Source organism: Physeter macrocephalus, chromosome 4 (assembly GCF_002837175.3).
Source record: "Physeter macrocephalus isolate SW-GA chromosome 4, ASM283717v5, whole genome shotgun sequence".
NCBI lineage: Eukaryota > Metazoa > Chordata > Mammalia > Artiodactyla > Physeteridae > Physeter > Physeter macrocephalus.
In genome coordinates this window covers 79,798,743-79,820,449 of record NC_041217.1, presented here as the reverse complement: position 1 = coordinate 79,820,449, position 21,707 = coordinate 79,798,743, and the positions used below count along the sequence as shown (strand labels likewise).

Genomic DNA, 21,707 nt, shown 5'->3' with positions numbered 1-21,707 from the left:
CCTGAAACCCAATCCTCACTTATATTCACCTTTCCTGGAAAAAAGCAAATTATTAAGAGTTAATGTGGTGAAGCAAGATTGCTCACCGAAGGAAAGATCATTTGGCTGTTCACAAAAAAGTTTTATATAGGGATCCACTTGACTCATGTCCTTCCTTCTCCTATGACTCATCAAATCATTCCCAAATCCTGATTGAACAAGTGGTTCTGCTTTACATCTAACTCCTTTGATACTGTAAGCACAAAACACTTTTATCTTTCTTTTTTTTTTTTCTTTTTGGCTGCACCGAGCAGCATGTGGGATCTTAGTTCTCCGACCAGGGATCGAACCCGTGCCCCCTGCAGTGGAAGTGTGGAGTCTTAACCACTGGACTGCCAGGGAAGTCCCTATTTTTTCTTTTAACAATTATTTAAAAGCCTACTTACTACACATCAAGGACTGTTCAAGGAGACATTGGGAATACTGCAATGAACAAAATGGAAATGTTTATGCCCACAGTCATTCATTCATATATATATTCATATACACCATATATATAGTAATAAATGTGATATTTAAACTGGTATGGCACTGGCACTGACCAGTCAGAAGAGATGTCTTGGAGTGGGGTTCTAGAAAGGCAAGTGGTGTTAACCCTTTAGTTGCTAGACAGTGAGGAGATCCAGGGAAACTGGGGGAGGGATGGGATAACAAAGGACATTTGGAGGGCTCTGGATAGCAGCTATTTACCAACTCATATGGAGTATTCCAATATTTTTAACAATTGATGTGGCTGAATATGAGCCCTGGTAATAAGTACCATGGGGAAAAACTAAATGGCATGATATGACCAAAGTATGAATGGAGTGATGTCCCAGAAATAGTCAAAGAAAAAACTCAAGTTTCAGAATGGGACTTCTTTGGGGGAATGCAATGAAAGAAAGTGGGAAGGGAGTAGTAGTAAATGTAGTACCTTAATGTTTTTAAGTCTCCATAAGCAAAAGTTTTTAAATAAGTTTATTTTATTTTTATTTATTTTTGGCTGTGTTGGGTCTTTGTTGCTGCATGCAGGCTTTCTCTAGTTGCGGCAAGTGGGGGCTACTCTTCGTTGCAGTGCATGGGCTTCTCATTGCAGTGGCTTCTCTTGCTGTAGAGCACGGGCTCTAGAGCACAGGCTCAGTAGTTGTGGTCCACGGGCCCAGCTGCTCCATGGCATGTGGGATCTTCCTGGACCAGGGCTCAAACCCGTGTCCCCTGCATTGTCAGGCGGATTCTTAATCACTGCACCACCAGGGAAGCCCCGGATTTTGTTTTTATAACATTCTGTGGAAACAAAATATCCTTAATCTTACTATTTACCTGGAGTGAGTCATGATCTCAAGGTCTTGATGTAAACGGTAAGGGTATATAAAGAACAAATGCTTTATAGGAGAGAATAAAAATTGGTAACATCTGAATTTAATAATGTTGGAACATTAATATCTCCTTCTCATTGACTTAACAGGAGGCCATGGGGTAGACAGTAAAGTTGTAAGTAAATGACAAGAAGCAGCAGCAGACCTATTTTGAGTTACATACTGGATTCAGATTTGGTTGGCCTTTGGGTAGTAAGGAATAGATAATGCCCTCACAGCTGCATTTCTGAAGGCAAAAAATTGCATGTTAGTCTTAATAGGCTTTGGCTTCTCACTTTTCATGTTGAAGCAACTTGGACCCAATAAAAGTCTTTTTTTTTTTTTGATTCACAGCATTACGTTCTATTTTTTTTTCTATTTCTTTATTTTATTTATTTATTTATTCTTGGCTGCATGGGGTCTTTGTTGCTGCACGCGGGCCCCCTCCAGCCGCGGTGAGCGGGGGCCACTCCTCATTGCTGCGCACGGGCTTCTCACCGCGGTGGCCTCTCCCACTGCAGAGCACGGGCTCTAGGCATGTGGGCTTCCCTAGTTGTGGTGCACGGGCTCGCGGGCTCAGTAGTTGTGGCTTGCGGGCTTCAGAACGCAAGCTCAGTAGTTGTGGTACACAGGCCTACCCGCTCTGCGGCATGTGAGATCTTCCCGGACCAGGGCCCTAACCCGCATCCCCTGCATTGGCAGGGGGACTCCCTGCGGTACGCAGGCCTCTCACTGTTGTGGCCTCTCCCTTTGCGGAGCACAGGCTCCGGATGCGCAGGCTCAGCGGCCATGGCTCACGGGCCCAGCCACTCCACGTCATGTGGGATCTTCCCGGACCGGGGCATGAACACGTGTCCCCTGCATCGGCAGGCGGACTCTCAACCACTGCGCCACCAGGGAAGCCTGAGAAAGTGATTTTTAAGGGAATCAAGAGTTTTAAAAAGTGTGCCCGGGTGCTATGAGCAACTGTAGAGAAGGAAACATTTTAGGCCTTGTTTAATGCCTTTAACATCATGATTTCAAGAGCAGAAAGAAACAAGACACCTCCAAATCCTGTTTCCATAATTATGGTAAGAATTATCATCAGTATTATTCAGAGTATGTGAACAGCATCTTCTTTCAGTAGTTGGCCAAATATTTAAGGCAAGTTTTCTAAGTCTGAAATTTAATTTATCTGGAGAGATGGTCCAGAACTTTACTTTCTCTCCCAAAGTTATCCCTGATCTTAAAAAAGATTAAGGACCACTGGCATAATGGAAAAACCCATTCATTTGTTAATTCAATAAGCACTTATACAATGCCTATTATATACCAGGTACTAGTCTAGGCACTGGGGATTTAGCACAGAGCAAGTCCAATGAGGTCCCTACTCTCAGGGAGTTTGTATTGTATTGAGAGGGTTGGAGGGTTGATGAGAGTCAGACACCTGGGTTTAGACACTGGTATTGTAACACTGAGCAGGTTATTTGCCTCTGAGCCTCCATTTCTTCATCTGTAAAGTGTGGATAATAAGAAGATTGGAACTAAAATGATTCAAAAATCTAGCACAAAGGTATAAATTCAATAAATGATAAGTATTATTAAACTCCCTTCCCCAGGAAGAAATAGGTATAGGTCAGAGAGATAATACTAGTTCATTTTTATAGATAAAAACGTTAAGCTCCCTTCCCCAGGAAGAAATAGGTATAGGTCAGAGAGATAATACTAGTTCATTTTTATAGATAAAAACGTTAAGCTCAAAGGGGTTGCATGGTTGTGTTAGACCAGGGAGTGATCAATATAGCTATGATCTGGGCTAGCTAGTTGATAGATCAACTGGCTCTTAATTTTCTTCCTCCACATTGCTTTTCCTTAATGTGAACTTTGCTGGATTCATCCTCTTTAAAGAATCACTGAATTATTTAAAAAGCGGTTGGCAAAACTAAGGCCCACTGCCTGTTTTCATATGGCCTTCAAGCTAAATGTGACTTTTACATTTTTAAACTGTTGAAAATGAAGAGAAATAGTATTTTAATATACATGAAAATTATTTAAATTTAAATTCCTGTCTCCATAAATAAAGTCTTATTGGAACATGGGCACACCCATTTGCTCAAGCATTATCTCTGGCTGCTTTCACACTACAGCAGCACAGCTGAATAGTTGTGACAAGACACCATATGGCCTGAAAAACCTATAATATTTACTATGTGGTCCTTTAGCAAAAATGTTTGCCAACCCCTGATTTAAAATGTCGTTTCCTCTGGAAGGAGAGACATACCAAATATATCATACATCTTGTGAATTGGTAATATGACACAACTTAAAATTAGGGCGCCAAGTGCATGTGATAAGTCTGCAAAGTGAGACAGCTTGATCATAGCAATTAGAATATTTAAATAAGACAACAGCTAATATTTATGAGAATTTTAGAACTATTAAGTCATTTGATCCTCAAAACGACTCTAAGAGGTAAGTACTCTTTACATATGAAAGAACTGAAATTCAAAGAGGTTGGGAAATGAGTCCAAGGTCACAGAGCAAGTAAATGGCTGAGATGTGATTTGAAGAGAAGCCTATGCTTTTATATACCAGACCAATACCGCTAATGGATAGCCCAAGAGTTTAGGAAGCTTTGTAATGGTAGAGTTACCCAATCTTCTCTGCCCTTCCAAAACCTATTACCTGATATTACCTATGGCTTGTTTCTTTACTTCAAGAATCTTTTCTCTCCCTGTAAAGTGGGGGAAATACCTACCTTGCAAGGTTACTGTAAGGATGAGAGATAATATACTTACAATGCCTGGTATCCTATAGATGACAGCTGCTAGTATTTCATTACTATTTTGTAGGAAACATTTTCGTAAGATGCATGCACAGCAAATCTGCTGAGGCAACTACGGGATCAGAGGGAGGTGGTTGCTATAAGAGAGAAAAAGACTGTTAAATATGTCCCATAGTCCTTGTAAGGCCTGTCGATCAGCCCTAGGTTGCCTGTTGCCTAAATTAGGCAGCTTATCCTCCTGGAGAGGGTTTCTGCACCTATGGTAAAGGAAAGGAGCAATAAATGCTGCTGAAGTTCGGATGAGGGGTTGGTAATCCACCTTGGAAGGTCAGCTCTTTACAGCTGATGGACAGTGCTTGCTTCTATGCTAAGTATGGGCCCTCCATGAGACTCAGTATCAGCACATGGAAAGGAAACAGCTGTCAATGCAGAAACAGGAGAGGCAGCAGTTGTGAGGTAAGGAAAGTAATTGTAAGTTGTACTCTAGAATTCTCTCTTAAGGAAGGAAACTGGGGAGACTGAGGCACAGGAAAGTGCTATGCCACTACTTTGAACCCCTAGGGTGGTGAACCAAGGGAAATATCTGCTACCAGATCAGACTTCAGAGCAATCTGGTGGCAGATATTTCCCTTGGTCACCACCCTAGGGGTTTCTCTTTCATCGATGAATATTAATTGCCTTCCTAGTGTGGGTCAGGCAGTGTGCCAAGTGCTGTGACCGTATTTTCTCCAGTGATTCTCACAACCATCCTGTGAAGCAGATATTGCCGTCTACATTTTATGGATGTGAAAACTGAGGGTTAGAAGAGCTAAGTGGCTCTAAACCCAGAACCACACTGCTCGTGAGCATCAGTCAGGATTTGAATCCAGCCTTTTGACACCGATTCCATTGCCCTCTCAATTACTCCTTAGTTGCCACTCCTGGCTGGTGGCTTCTGTGGGTATTAATTTATTCAATGAATATATGTTGAGACACTGTTCTACCACTGAGTGCAACATGAAGTGTCTTGGAGAACACACTGCAGTAAGACCCAGACACAGGAGGGAGGCTGGAGGAGATTGGGAAGGGGGAATGACAGTGAATGGGTATGGGGTTTCCTGTTAGGATATTGAAGATGTTCTAAAAGTAGGTAATGGTGATGGTTGTGCAACTCTGAATGTACTAAAAACAACTGAACTGTATACTTTAAATAGTTGAATTTTATGATACGTGAATTATATCTCATTAAAGCTGCTAAAAAAAGGAAAGAGAAAATAAACATACCAAAAAAGGATATATTCCATAAGATTAGAAGTCTTTATATATTCAAAAAGAATATAATATAGGATTGTATTATATTATAATTTGATTTTGGTACGTTACAATAAATCATAAACATAAAAAAAACAAATAAAAAAACCCTAGATGCAGAGTGGTCTTACACTGTGTCACTTCACTACTGTGACTAAAAAATGGGATTTTTGCCTTTTCCCTGCTTCTTGTGCAACTCCAATGGGGGTTAGGTGAGGTTCAAAATTGGATTTGCTAAGACAGCACACCAACAAGATGGATTTAACAAGAAAGTGTTAGCAGCTCTTAGTTCTGGCCTGTACTAAGTGCTGTACAAAGAAAACAACATGCAGTATTTTGGACTTCACTTGTCAGATGTTAAGGTTGATATCTCTATGAATTGGAAATCCAGGTCTAAATGTAGAGAGGCATATACAAATTTAGACTTAGATATTCCTATTTGAAAAAATGGGAGTGGTTCTTGGCTTGCTCCTTTCCTTGAGTGAAAGTCATAATAACTAGTCTTTCCATTTATTTTCCAATTTTGAAGAATTTGATGAGCTAAAGTAAACCACCCATAACATCAGTAAACATACGTTAATTAAACTGGAATTTTAAAATTGTAATTTACTTTAAGAGAAAGAGGAAAAAGTCAAATAAGCTGAAATTAGGAACTGACTTTAAAGATGCTTTTAAGTCCCAGATTGTATTCTTATGGCAGTACATATTCAGCCCTATCTCTGATAACTTTCTATGCTAACCATATAGGATTAAGAGAAACAGTATTAAAAAGATAAACCTAAGGCATGAAAGATCTAGATACGCTTTCTAAATCATTACATAAGGCAAAAATTAACTTTAATGTGCATATATTATACTTACTAAATGAGGCACAAAGATTATACTACCGAAACACATTTCCAAAAGGTTGAAAACCAAGTTATTTTCTGGTTGAACAAAATTACCTGATACACAAATACTGGTGTTTCCTATTTCAATTAATCTAAGGTTACTATAAATGTTATGACTGAAGTCCCTTAGGAATTTAGTATCTCTCAAGGTTTGGCATATTAGTAGATCATTTCTGTGTATACTTTAAAGTTTATACCTTGATAATTCATTGATTGAAATCATGGCTGCTGTCTATATTAGGACTTACTAGGCCAAACACCATTTGCTGACTCTGGAAATGTTTATTTTTTTCTGTGCTTACTCATTTCTAAGGAACACTAAATCATATGAATAAGAAACCCTTTCATCATTTCAAAGGGCTTAAGTCCTTAGTGTGACATAAATAAGGGTTGAAAGAAGATGAGTTCAAATAGTTCCAGTTCAAAGAGCTGTGTCTCCTTTATTTTAAAAAATACTTAGCATAAGAAAATAGCCAATGCTTGCTGTCAGGTGTTATTTAACATTTGTGTACATTATTTCTAGAGAGTACCCCGATATCCAAGAAGTGAAGGGACAGAGAGATCGAGCAATCTGGCTAACGTCACACTAGTAAGTGCCAGAGCCAGGATTACAACAGTGACTCTCAAAATTAACGTAGATGCCAATCACCTGGGGGAACCTTGATACAATGTACAGTCTGATTCCATAGTTCTGGGGTGAGGCCTGAGAGTCTGCATTTCTAACAGGTCAATACTCTTGATCCACAGACTTGAAGTAGTAAGCTATTAGTACAAGATTCAGTAAAGGGCATCTGGATACCCCCCATTCTGTCTGCTCTAGAGCATATGCACATTTGGTGATAGAGGTTCTAGATACTAGGAGCTTCAGTTTACAGATATGTTCTAAGCTATGCCATGGGATTTTGTTCCAGGTAAAGTCGTGATCACGTGCCAATGCTCTTCTCTAACATTTGACATATCTCTAGTGGAGCATTTCTTTCATTACAGAGTAACTGACTTCTATTTGGCTGGAATATACACATATATATATATATTTTTAAATTGGAGTATAGTTGCTTTACAATGTTAATTTCTGCTGTACAACGAAGTTAATCAGCTATATGTATACATATATCCCCTCCCTCGTGAGCCTCCCTCCTCCCCCTCCCCCCGCCCATTACCACCCATCTAGCATGTAGTAGACTGCCTGGATTATTGCCAAAAGCTGGGCACCAAATTCCTATCCTTCTCTTCCTGGGCCCACAGTTAGTCTACATTCCCTAACTCCTGACCTTGCAGTCAGGTGTAGCCGATGACTGAGTTCTAAATAGTGGAATATGAATGGAAGTGATATGTGTCACCTCCAGGTCTGGCATAAAAAAATCTTGTGGGCAAGTCCTCCGGGTTCTTTCCCATCTGTCAGCTTGAAGTGGAAAAGCATGTATCCTTCACATGTTGAAGATGATGGAGCCGTCTCTGAACCAGGACTTGGAGAAGAGTGCTTGCTCACCAGTAATATCTGTTCAGGCTTCATGTGAGAATTAAATTTCTAATGTGTTTAAGCCATTATGCATGTTCAGTGTATTTGTTACAGCAGCTAGCACTGCTTTAATGTATAGATCCTTAGTAACTATTTACTAAGTGAGTGGAAGAAGTATAGTATTTCTCTGTATTGTGGTCTTGCTCATTGATTCAGGAACAAATAAAGGAGAGAATTTCTATGCTATAAAACTAAATGTCAGAAAATGGGTTCATAGATAAGACTTTACTTTCTCCCGCAAAAGCCTCCATAATTTTTTTTAATAGCCTCCATAATTTTAATGTAGAGCTTATTTTGGCATGCTTTTGGCACTTGATAGGGTAGCAATGCCAAAGTCTGTGTAGTTTTCCAGGTGGTGTTAAGATCATCATATTCGATCAGCATTTTCTCAGTGTTATTTGACTTCCAAAGAGGTGGTTTTAAATGCTGCTTTCTTGTTCAACTTTGCTGGAAGGAGGAATTTTTATTCAAGAGGTGGATAGTGAATGGGAGTGAATGGATGGTTGGGTAAAAACTAAAACCTCACATCTGTAACTTCAAATGAACATTTACCTCCCACCCCCAAATATTTTCACAGTCCCTGATGATGACTGATAACCTCTGCTGTTAATTCCTGAACTTGGTCCTCCCCTGGAACTTGGCTAAGCCAAGTGCAACATAAATAAAAAATAAATGATGAAAAAAATAAACCCTACTTTGGAGGACATAAGAGGGAATGTGAAAGTCAAGCAATTGTGCAAACATAATTAAACCAAAGGGCTCTAGCTACAGATGGCAAGGTCATCCTCAAAGTACCTACAATCCCCATGATCTGGCTATGAGTCCAAGGTGCCTTAACCTGCCTGGGCCTCCATTTCTTCATCAGTAAAATGACAGGTTTCAGTGGTTCTCCACTGTTGGAGAACCAATGTCCCCTTTCATAATAAATTTTAACACCTACTTTACTATAAGAAATAAAATTCATAGAAAACATAACCCACCTTATTTAAAAAAACAATGATGTTATAATTCATAATTAGCATTTCAAAATGAAAATGTCAGACACATCTGAACTAGAAGACATAATTAAACAATCAAATTCTTTATATACTTACTTATAAAGAATAAATTTGGGTTTTAAAGAAGCAAAAAACCAGAGGGCATTATATCCAAATAATAAAAGAGAAGTTAACCAGTCTTAAAATGAATAAGAGAAAGAGGAAAATAACTTGAACTTAAGTAGGGCTCACAACCCAAATCAAATAACAGACTGCTACAATGGAGAAAATCAGGTAGAACTGGGCCATATCTATTATGTGAAGCCAGAAAAATTTTCTTACGCTGTGATATGGGATAGGCAGGGAAGTAACACAGAGAACATATCTTTTATCTTGATAACTCACATGTATGGAGAGGTATGCATTCATTGAACTTAAAAGATCTTGCTGGGGCTTCCCTAGTGGCACAGCAGTTAAGAATCAGCTTGCCAATGCAGGGGACATGGGTTCGAGCCCTGGTCTGGGAAGATCCCACATGCCGCGGAGCAACTAAGCCCGTGCGCCACAACTACTGAGCTTGCACTCTAAAGCCTGCAAGCCACAACTACTGAAGCCTGCACGTCTAGAGCTCATGCTCTGCAACAAGAGAAGCCACCGCAATGAGAAGCCGGTGGACCAAAACGAAGAGTAGCCCCCACTCACCGCAACTAGAGAAAGCCCATGTGCATCAACAAAGACCCAATGCAGCCAAAAATAAATAAATAAAATAAATTTATTGCTGATGGCAGAAAGAGGCTGGAGTGGAAAAAGAATCAATAATTTCCACAACATAGATTATTATCATGCTTCTATATAAGATGGCATAAAGGGAAGTATTTTTACAACAGATCTTAATAAAATTTAATGACAGCTTCACATTTCATGTGTCTCCACTGCTCTAACAATTTCTGCAAATGTTTTAGTAAGTAGGGAAAGAATTTTAATTTGCTACATACTATCTTTGTTAATAAATCAGTTCCTCTTACAACTCTCTCCTGGTATTTTCTCCCAACACCTAATTATAAAAAAGCTAAACAATAAATAAAAATTAAAAAATACCCAGCCAACAGGTACGCATGTTCATTTTTCAAAAGTCCAGACTTTTTTTAACAGAAAACTAGGAAATGATAGACTTACTAGAAACTATTTTAAAGGACAGTTAGAACAATTTTTAAAAATATGTTTCACAGGTGAAAATTAAGATGTTTGCATATTATTTCTCAGACTATCAAGGAATACCAGGATAATACTGGTGGGGGGAAAATTATTTTTCTGCAAAAAAGCTATATTGAGATTCAGTGAGAATCTCATGCTACCATTAGTTATAGATCTTAAATGTTCAAGAGAACAATAATGCACAAGTGGAGCCTAATGGTCCTGGTATCTCTTCACTGGACCACAACCTAGCATGACAGCCTTTAAAAGAAATCTACATTTATTCTGTGTCAATTTGATTATCAGCACATCACACAATCGTTAAAAGGAACCTTAGTCATTTCCCCTCCAGGGAAACATCATTAATTTTATAACAAAAATTTTGAGAAAATAAAATTTAACATTAAATAACTTTTTAAATAAGCAACTTAACTTGATGTTCTATATTAGATTATTTTTTAAGGGCATGAGCTTTGGAGTCAGACTTGGATTTGAACCCCAATCCTATAACTCAATATATAAGATAACATATATAAGGAGTTTAGCAAAGTTGAAGGCACATAGTAAGTCCTCAAATGGTAGTTATTATTATTTCTAATCAAAGCTATGGTAGCTACCATTTATAAACACTTACTATGCATGCTTTACTAACATGACTGCATTTATTTCTCTTAATTATTCAATGAGTATTATTTTCACTGAATAATACCTGAAAACAGTGAGGTTCAGAAAATGTTGAGAAACATGCCTGAACCCAGGTATGTCAGAAGCCAAAGGACCAATGCTATTAAACACCATGAAAAATCCTTGTTGGGAGGGAGAGAGAGAGAGAGAGAAGGAGAAAGGGGAATTAAGAGCCTGTGTATGTGTTTGCGGGCTGGGAGATCCATGAGTTTAGTATGAGAATTAGACATTTTTCATGTTGATGAAAATTCTAAAAAATTAATATTCATGTTCTGAATTATCTGGATAACTACCTTAAAACCAAATATTGCCAGAGTGTTTCAGTGACTAGGTTTGCATTTGTCTTTACTTGAAAGTTAAAGCCGGGTTCTGCTTCAGTTGTGGAAAGCTTACGGAGAACAGAGGATAACTTAATATAAGGGAAATGAGGCATTCAAGCTAGATGAAGACCAAATAACATCACTATGTGCTAAACAAATGTAAGTAATAGTTTGAACAGAGAAAAAGAGTGGGAGAACTGAGTTACCACATAGCACATGGTAGTAGTTGCATACTAAACACAGAAGAACCTGTATTACAGTAGTCAGTACCATAATCATGTTGCTGCTTCGTTTTGGCAAAACATCATCATCCATCATACTTAGTTACTGTTATTCTAAACTGTATTAGTTTTATAGTTTTGCTTGTGTCTGATCTGTAAACTTCTTTTGGTTTTATAGTTGTGCGAGAGCTATAAGCGTAAGGCATTTACATGTAGCTTTATGTTCATATATAATTAGGTAACATCATAATAAACAAAATCTGAGGAGCTAAGAGAATTTTTCCATATTAAAAGGGGATGTGCATTATTCAAGTTTGAGAAACACTGGTCTATACTGCGCTGCTTGTGTGTTTGGGCTTCAGCAGCACTTAACCTCTATCACCACCTATCTCACAAGATTTGTAAGAGGATTAAATGAGATGAGGTATGTGTGAGTGCTTGGCCCACAGAAGGAATTACACTGATAGTTCTGTCTGCTTTACTGGAAACAAGGAAAATATGGAAGCTAAATATGGTCTAGGCTCTTTTACTCTAAGTGTGGTCTTGGAACCAAGAGTATTGAAATAACCTAAGAGCTTGTTAGAAATGGAGAATTGGGGACTTCCCTGGAGGTCCAGTGGTTAAGACTCCACGCTTCCAATGGGGGGCATGGGTTCGATCCCTGGTCAGGGAACTAAGGTCCCACATGCCTGTGGCATGGTCCCCCCAACAAAAAAAGAAAGAAAGAGAGAAAGAAACTGAGAGTCCCAAGCTCCACCCCGACCTACTGTATCAGAATCTGCATTTTAACATATTCCCAACTGATTTAATATATGCACATTAAAGTTTGAGAAGCACTAGTCTAGGTCTCCATAGAGATGGTTGACAATAAAATTCACTGCATTTTGAACGGCTCTGTAGGCTAATTTTGGTGATTAGAGAAATGCTGGGTGTAAATGGCCAAAAAAGACTGTCCTATCCTGGAGTTCAATATAAACATTACCATTTTACTAACCGGTTCTTAATGGCTGTACGTGTATAGGGTGGGACTCTCTTTAAAAGGGATCTAACTTCTAATTCAGAAAGGACAAAGTATATTTTTAAGTGCAAAATATTCATGAAAACTTTCTGAATTTTGAATAGGCGAGTTTTAAGATCATATCAATCAAAACTTTGTTAGGTCTCTTTTGCCCAATAGCAATTAAAATAATTTATATATGTTAAGCTCTTATTTAAATATTTTGGTCCACAACATCTGGTTTGACAAAGTCTTGGCTCAGTTTATGATGACTGTGTGCTTATACTAACAAAACACATTACCAAAAAAAAGTATGACTGTGTATACAAAATGTATTAGTGTTAACTGTTCAACAAAAATAGATCACATTCACCACTTATGATTTTGTCAGTGTAATTCACCAAGAGAATATCTCTGCTTTTCTTCTTGAACTCAAAGGCCCTAAACATTTAAGTCATGTTGTATTTACTTAAAAAGACTTAAAGATACTGTTCCTGGAAGCATAGAAAACAAAGTTAACTAATATCCGAGAGAGCCACTAATATTTAAAATGACCTTGATATCATCTGTTCAAGGGTGATTTTGGTAGAATCAAAGCTTAAACTAGGCTATTTATTGTTTTATGTTCTCTACTTATGGGCCATTTAAACCACATTCAAAGAATGTAAAGCAAAGCAGATTATTGTGTGTAAACATAAATATGTATGTAAATATGTATACATATACATATATATGGTTAGACCTACTAGGCAATCCTTATAATCTCTGGGTTTATGATATGATTTAGATTACAAGTAGAACCCTCCTCTACCCTTCACGGTATCAGGAAATAGCAAACCAAGAGTCCATCCCATAGCATGAAGTATATTAGCGCCAGTACAGGTGAAACACTCTAGTGCATGTTGATTATGGTGACCATAACTTAAGAGAACCACAATCTGAAACTCACTGGCTAACTCCAGTTTTAGAGGTCTACATACTATCTTGCAGTCCTTTTGGTCCTTATTACAGTCAATCCCTGTTCCTAGAACTATACAATTCTTCTCTTTCCAGTACTTCAAATTCCAATCATTTCTGTTCATATATTAAGCAATTTAAACTCTATATACATACATACACAATGTACCAGGTGAAACACAGAGTGATTTTTAGCTTCTAACTACATTTTCTTGCTTTCCTATGAACTGCTGCAAAGAAAAGATTAAACCATTACCTACAGTTTGAATTTATTAAACAATATGTAGGCAAACAGAAGACAGGCAGAAATAGGCAAGCCACGTTTTTCTAATAGTGATTACACTCATCTCTCTCTAGAAATGGGAGATATTTTAATCATTTTAAATTTCAGATATTTGATCAAAAATCTACATCCATTTATGCTACCAAAAATACTTTAAAAATCCTCTGTTAATTAGTCTGAAACTACTGCAGATGGATTACTTTGCAAAAAATAAATATAATAGAGCACCAGCCGATGAAATAAGATATATATTAAAGAAAGGAAAATCTTTAAAATATGAACCACTTGGTCTCTAAGGTTTAAGAGTCTAATAAATACTGAGTTTTTTTCAAGCGGTCATTTTTGCTATCAAGAAATAATGAAATAAATATAGATTAAGAATCCAAATATATGCTGAAGCAAGAAACATACTTGTTTTATAATTCATATTATGTCTTGCAAGAACTAATTAATGAATTAATATTTTGTAAGTAGTTTCTTCCTCAATTCAACTAGCATTTGGCATGACCAAAGTTTAACTAAATTAAGGACTTGAGGGTGCTTTGAGTTAACATCAGATGCTAGTGGTCATCTCCACCCCTTTATCCTCCCTCTAATGTGTCCTTGAAGATGGCATGTGTTACCCAGGCTATCCAACCTTCTGACAAAGGCAGATATATAGTGAATATTACTTTATCATTTCAATATCAAGGTCACTATGTTCCTCTCCTAGGATTTAGTACATTGAAAGACCTTCATTAAATAACACTTCAGACAGCTATAAAAGCATGAACTTGGTACCATACCAAATTCAGTTTCACTGAGCAAAGCAACCTTATCTTTAGTCACCATTAAATTATAAAATGCAGTTGATATGTACATAGTCCCATACCACCTTTACACCCTAGGACAGCAATTGAACATTCTTGCTTGTGTTACTCATCATTAATATACGGCTGTGAATATACCAAAGGGACATCCTTTCAAAATGATTGCCTATAAGAAATTGTAAAATTTGCTCCCTTTCAAATAGTAAAGTAGCTTGCACCCTCTATTATCTATAGAGGAAATGATTCAGGCCAGATACCAACGTGAGGTAGCCAAGTCTAGCTTTAACAGAGAAAAGATGGCATATTTCTACAACTGCTCCTAGTGGAACGACAGCTCAAATATGATCTAACAATGGACTGGAGAAGATGAAGCTAATTTGTCAGCTTTCTAAAGGTCAAGCCTCAAGGGATGAAAGGAGTACTGTTTGAGATGAAGCTTAATACCAGACATTTGACTGGCTGTCTAGACCTGATGACCTAGGGAACATAACAGAAAGTCCTTAACAAGTAAGTATATGTAAGGAACAAGTGGTTTTGATTTCTGGCACAAAGCAAATGTGTCCATTACATGCAAAACATAAGACTGCTTAAGACTGCTTATCTGAGAAATATAAAGCCCCTTCTTGTTTATATGGGAAAATAGAGGATGGGGTTAACACAACTATGGGAGGGGTTCTCTGGCATAAATGAAGAAAAATGTTGCTTTTATCTCCACTGAAGAATTAATTTGGACATAGGGGAGTGGGACCCTTGGAAGCACCAATCCTGAGCACATTGGAACAGAAGAGTTCTACTTTTTCTTCTCCGAACTGCCAGTGTACATGATGGGGTGAGGGAGATGGGGAGTGAATGTAGGAATCAAAAGGAATATGAAGAAACCCTGATGGAAATGATAATGGTTTGACCTTAATTCAAGAAGTAATGTTTAAAATGGCTAACATATGCCTCTTGTTAAAGTGTAGCACTGGAAGAGGAGTAGGACAGAAGACATTCTGGACAAAGTAGGAAGGAGGTCCTAAGGGTTGGCATTTTTCACTAACAGCTGTTGTCCCAAGAAAAGGGAAATCATTCAAAAGGTGCCAAAGACAAGAGGAGTGCTTTGTTACACTCCCTAAAGGATATCTGTTATCATTTAAAAACTAACTAAAGACACCCCACCACACAAACTCTCCTAGCATTTTTCATCCAAAGATGTCAAAAGCCCTTTCTAAATGTTATCCTCATCATACCTCTGTGAGGTAGGTAGCATAATTCTAATTTTTATTCAAGCTAAGGCACAAATAGAGGCTGAGTTGCAAAAGTAGTCTGGAATTTTGTTCACTGCAACACACTTCCTTCATTTTGATATAGGCAACTCAAGACACACTGCTAGGAAATGTCCTTAGAGAAAGTAGACCTAAGAGCCAAACAAAATCATTCATGACTCTGGGAAAGCGGCACTCTCTCTAACACTCACTGATGGCATCTTAGGAGACATCCTCCACTTAAGAGTACTAATATGTGCAGTCCTGTTGAATAAGGAGACCAAACCATCTATGATGATAGGAAAAAGGCTGAAGAAACAGTCTTCTTGTTTTATCCCACTGTTGAGACCAGAACAGTGACAATCTTAAATCATACCATCTAAGGAAATTTAGTCCTTAAGTCTCGGTCTTAACTGGTGTGGTAAAATTCTAAGACCTAAATTTTGCTAATGATTTTGATGTTTTTGATCAGATACATTTCTACATCCTTGATCCCACACAATTCTCTTTTATCAAAACTGAATTATCTGTATAAAACGTAATGCCAGGGTCTGAAGCAAACAATGCATCCAGTCAGCATACATTGGTTCTATATATTTTGAGAAACACTTGAGTACACAAAGAAAGCGTGCAATGTTAAAGAAATGATGTGAACAATATTGTGGCTTGTCTAATGGAGAATCCAGTGTCCTTTCAGGAAACTGAAGATACTCAAAAGTTGCTTCCCAATTTCTATTAACAACCCTCGAAAAGTGAACATTTTCATTTGATACAAATATACAAATTTAAAATAAGTGCACAGTTCAGAATGGCCTACCATTTTCAGATTGCTTATGTGCCAGAAAATATACAGTCAATAAAAAAATACCAGAGAGGTGGGGACAAAAGGCTCTCTGGAGCTGTACAGCAAAAATGAGTATCACTTCAATAGGTAGTGATCTCTGGAGAAAGTGGTGTCCTTAGAAACCAGTAGCACTGAAAGACAGCAGGTCACAAATCTGGTGATGGGGGATAAGATGTATAATAAGGCCCATTTTCCTGCAGAAAGAAAAAAAGACAAGAACATTAAATAATAAGATCAATGTAATTGGGAATGTAAAAGAAAGGATTTAGAGCCAATGATGTAACATTTGGAAAATGTCTAGCACATGCCTGGCCCTGAGCAGGCCCTCAAGCCAACAGAGCAGTTCCATGGGAGTCAGTCAGAGTTGGTATAATGTAGGCAGAGGTAATCAGGATGATGATATTTAAAAATATTACCATTTATTGAACATTCTATATGCCAGGCACTTAACCAGCACTTTTCTTTCATTATCCTTTTATATCCTCACAACATAATGCCACGAAGTAGGTAACATCCTCATTTTACAGAACAGGAAACTAAGGATCACACAGATGGCATAACTCACCTTAGGTCATCAAGCCGGCAACCAGGGGAGCCTGAATTTTAAATCCATGTCTATCCAATCTAAAGCCCAGATTCTTTTTTTTTTTTTTAAACATCTTTATTGGAGTATAATTGCTTTACAATGGTGTGTTAGTTTCTGCTTTATAACAAAGTGAATTTTTTGTTAGGCTGTGTTGTCTTGCTGTGTGCCGAATCTTTGAGTTATGAAACAAAAATCATCATCAAGGAATTTAATAATTACAACTGTGTTGGCAGAAATGAGTCTCTCCGTGACATGCCTGAGTGGCGAGGCTTTTAACAATGACAGTTTTGAGGGCGTTCAAGATCAAGGTGGAGAATTGAATGCTAGAACTTTAATGTCGAATGTAGAAAGCAATAAATCAGTGTAAGGAAATTTTTTGACCTTATTTTGGCTAACTTTATCTTATAAAAATCAAGACAGTTAGCTTTATGGTAGATAGACCCTAAATTACATTTATGAGACTTAAGATTTATTTCTTGTTATTTAGGAAAGTATTTCTTTGACAAGTAACTTGTTTTTCAGCAAACCATAAACAAAAAATGCTTAACATTAATGTAAGATAATAGTTAGATATGGAGAATGAAAGGTAGGATGAAAACAGCGTTGCTTTATGGTATATTTACATTATAGTTATGGAGCATTAAATCCATCCAGTCTTGAACATAATAGGCAGTTAAATGTTATTTGAGTGACTAAGTGAATCAAAAGCTCTGCCATTCTTCAGAGCAGATGCTCTGGAGGAGAAATTGATCCTGGGACCATAACCAGGAAAACAAGAGAATATCTAGGAAAACTTACTTTCTTCTTCCTTTTTTCTTTTCTTTCTTTCTTTTCTTTTTTTTTTTTAACTTTCTGATTATACATCTGACCAGGTTAAAAAAAAATTCAGTAGAAACAAATCCACAGATTGGCTACATTTTAGGATACTTGACAAAAATTAATGAAAAAATTTTTTTTGTATTTTAGAATTTCCTACCAGGATCTGTTATACTAATCACTCCAGTATCCTCAATATGCATAGAAGCTATGCTTAAGAAACATGCCTCAAGAGAGAAATCTATCCTGAAGTTCAACTGAAAAGAAATAGTTCACGATCCATCTTTAAGATTTCTCCATTTTATTCCACTACGGTATTTTTCTAGGCTTCCTGTATCTACATTAAATTGTGATAAAGTAAGAAGGGAAAATCTAATTCTTAATGCTATGAAATAAAGCTTTTATATTAGTCTCACACTGTGGAAGAGACTGCCGAGCAATCGAATACTTTCTCTATTTCTGGAAACAATCACAGAACTTTGAAGAACTGTTACCAGGTAAATCTCTACACTCTCTTCTTTGACTATAAGAATGCTGACTAGCTCCCTTTCTGAAATGGTCTCAGTACCATTTTGATCTAGATAGATAAAAATTACCTTCTAATTACCGTCAAGGGTTCCTTTTAATCCTATAAAATTTATGTCACTAAGTCACATAAGACCCAGAAAAATAGAAGCTCACACCTTCACCAAGTAAAGGACTATGGGCAAAGCACACTTGAATACGATAATAAAACTGACTGACTCTACACTCGTTTCCTTTTCTCTAATCATATTTTTAATTCTTTCTAGCAAAGGAAAACTTTTCTTTACAAGGTACCATCCAACCACCTCTAGCCTTTTACCTCAGTGTCCCGTGGGGCACCTCAAACCTAGTGTCACAAACTGAACAGACCACCTGTCTGTTTTCTCCAAGCCCCCCACACAGTGCTCTTCCTCCAAATTGCCTCTCTGGGATGGTGGCGACACCATTCTCCAAGTTTCCCAAAGTAGAAACTTTGTTAGTCACCTCAGGCTTCTTTCCTCCTTCATTCCTCCCAATGGCTGGCTGCTCAGTCACCATAATGCTGTGGATTCTATTCCCTAAAACGTCTACTTCTAACTATCTCTAAGATCTTCAAACCCTTGCCATTACCACTACCACTGCCTGGCTCTAGTCTCATTTCTCCTCTGGCTTCCTCTGACAGCCTCTTATTTGTCTCCTTGCCTACAGTTTTACCCTTGTCTGGTCCCTCTCTACACTGTTTCTTTAGCCATCTTTCTAAACAGGAACACAATGGCAGTTCTCCCTTGCTCAACACTCCCCACCAACTACGAAGGAGCCAAAGTACCGCAGCATAATGTGCAAAGCTGCAGTGTATCTAGGGATCTGCCCTCTGCCTGCCCTTTCCACATCATCTCCTGACACCTTCTTCTGTTTCTTCCCTCTTTTTATTCCTCTCTTTGGCCTTTATATATAGATGGCCTGATATCTCAGTTTTAGAAAGCTCTAATACAGGTACAGAAAGATGATCCAGTGACCTAAGTGTTAGATTGTAGGTTATTTTATTTCATTTTGATTAATCACATTATTAATTAGGCCTGTATTTGATATACAAAATATTTTTAAAAAAACACTAAAAACACACACACACAGAACAAAAAAACAAAACCAAGCTTGAATGTGGTGTTGATATTTAATGAAAGCCTGCTTTGTAGGCCCTTAAGTATATAGAAAACGTGTTGGCTTAAAAACTGGTCTTTTGGGTTTTCTAACCAATACATCCTAACATATATTTCTACACCAGAAAATAAATGATAAATCTAGACATTAGCTTTGAATCATCATTCCAAATTTTTGGTATCAAAATGTCTTTCACATTTCCAGCTATCCATTTTTTTTTAACTATTAAGAAGAGTGATATATAGTTCAAAAAAATAATAAGGCAATTTTCTGCTCTAGCAATCTGTAAGAAATAAAACTGGACGCTCTTTTTTCTGCCTCCCATATATTCAACAATCTTTGTATTTATGATCCAGCGACTCCAATTACAAATCCTCTTTGTGCAAAAGCAAAACATGACATTTTGTTAGCCATTAGAACACATTAAATACTTTGCTCTTCACATAAAGGGTAACAGAAATCATAACTGAAGTTGTAGAAACGTTAGAGAGAAAATGTCTTGTAGGATATTTACTTTACTGCACATATGTTGTACAATAATTAAGGAAGAATAATTCATTTTAAGCTTAATATAATCTGCAAATATATTCTCTGATTCATGCATAAAAATATGCAATCAGCAATAATTAAATAAGGCAATTGATAACCTTTTGGCCAAGCGTGTTACTTACTTCTCTGTTTTTAACTACTAAAGTGATAGCGTGAATAAGTACAATGGAATAGAGCTTTGATGAAATTCTAGAGTAGTCCTTTCTTAGTGTTTAATAGATTCATAAATGTATCTGTAAGGAATAATGTATTGGTTGTCATTTATACAAACTTTTAGCAAAATGAAACTTTTCACAGGGTAAAGACTAGGATAGGCGACCTGGCTTACAATTAACGCTGAAAATGTCGGACACCAACAGATTCTTCTGGCTCTATTTATGTAGATGAAAAGCCATTCAGTCTTAACAAAATTAGGGAGAGGTGTGTCTCAAAGGTGGTGGAAAACTGACAGTACAAGCAAGGATTGGCTATACACCTACAGCAGAAATATTTCCCATTGAAAAGTTTACTGGGGGAAAGGCGCCCCCCTTAGAACCAAGCATTTTCCTACAGTTACCATAGGAAAAGAATGTCAAACAATACTATCAAGTTTATTAAAACACATTAATTACATTATCATCTTACAATGAAAAGATGATGTGCTCAGATGCACTTGCACTATAAAATAGTTAAGATAATACACCAGGTAAGGGAGAATTCCTGGTACTTCTTACCCTGGCATCATATTCAAGGACAAAAGGAGGAAAGTCGATCTGTTCTGGCGAGATGGCAGAAAACAGCTGGTGGAGGCTGTCCACATGGTGGATTTTGTCCTTCAGTCCTGAGACAGAAAAGGTGGTAAAAAACCATGTTGATACCTGATTAATAGAAGAAAAAAAAAAATTTAAGCCGGTGGCCTGAATTGGAAATATACATATGATTTTGAAAATTTATGCTAGATAAAAACTATTTCAAAATTGAAATTGATATCAAAAAAATCTTGTAATAAGCAGTGTTTTTCAAGGTGCAGGTTGTAGTGCATCAGTGGATTATGCAATCAGTTTAGTGGACTGTGAACAGTATTAAAAACAACAAAAAGAAACATGCTAGAGCAACAATGACTAGGGAATGTAGCAAGATGAGCTTTGTCTCATGAAGCTTCAGTTTCTGTAACATGTCTATGTGCTCCAGTGCATGTCATGTGTTGGGACGTAATATAATATGCTTCTTACTGTGGGCTGTGGTCAAAACCACTGCATTATCTGATGGAAGAACTGATTCACTGGTACTCTGAAAATGGTTAACATCTCCAAATCTCATAAACTCTTTTCATTACTTCAAATGAGACTGAAAACTTTTGCCAAGTTTTGAGACATTTATTTTTCAGTTGACACTTGGCATGCAGTCTCTTTCTCAGTCAAAGTGAATCTTCTGTAGACGTGGAGCCACCTTTGCTCATTTCACTTCATGACATTGCAATCTTTCTATAAAAGCTAGTCTGCAAAATTTGTTGGTTCCAAAAAAAAGAAAGAATTCTTGATAGCAAACTATACTGGCATGAGCTAGGCAATAGCTATAATTTACAAGTTCTTGTTCATCTATCCAAATTGACAATCATAATTAGTCATGTTTACCAACGGCTTATACAACAGTTCTATGAGGTAGGTACAATGTTACTGCTATCCTCATTTTATTTACAGAAGAAGGTAACATATGCATATGAATTCTCAGTGCACTGGCACAGTACAT

At 37.3% G+C, this 21,707-nt stretch overlaps 1 protein-coding gene across 5 annotated transcripts in view; it reads right to left on the bottom strand.

Annotated features, from left to right (window-relative positions):
• Nucleotides 1-1,024: 1,024 nt before the first annotated feature.
• Nucleotides 1,025-21,707, bottom strand: part of GDAP2 (ganglioside induced differentiation associated protein 2) — a 93,259-nt gene continuing 72,576 nt past the window's right edge. Inside the window, exons 13-15 of one of the 5 annotated variants that reach the window (XM_024119857.3) lie at nucleotides 20,693-20,836; nucleotides 4,151-4,274; nucleotides 1,025-1,302 (exon numbers count right to left, since the gene is read on the bottom strand). In XM_024119857.3, the coding sequence (XP_023975625.1) occupies nucleotides 4,194-4,274; nucleotides 20,693-20,836 (225 nt within the window). In that variant the 3' untranslated portion in view covers nucleotides 1,025-1,302; nucleotides 4,151-4,193. Of the gene's footprint in view, nucleotides 4,275-15,995; nucleotides 16,561-20,692; nucleotides 20,837-21,707 lie in introns of those variants that run through there. The other 4 variants (XR_002891223.3, XM_024119856.3, XM_024119858.3 and 1 more) reach the window with 4 other exon arrangements.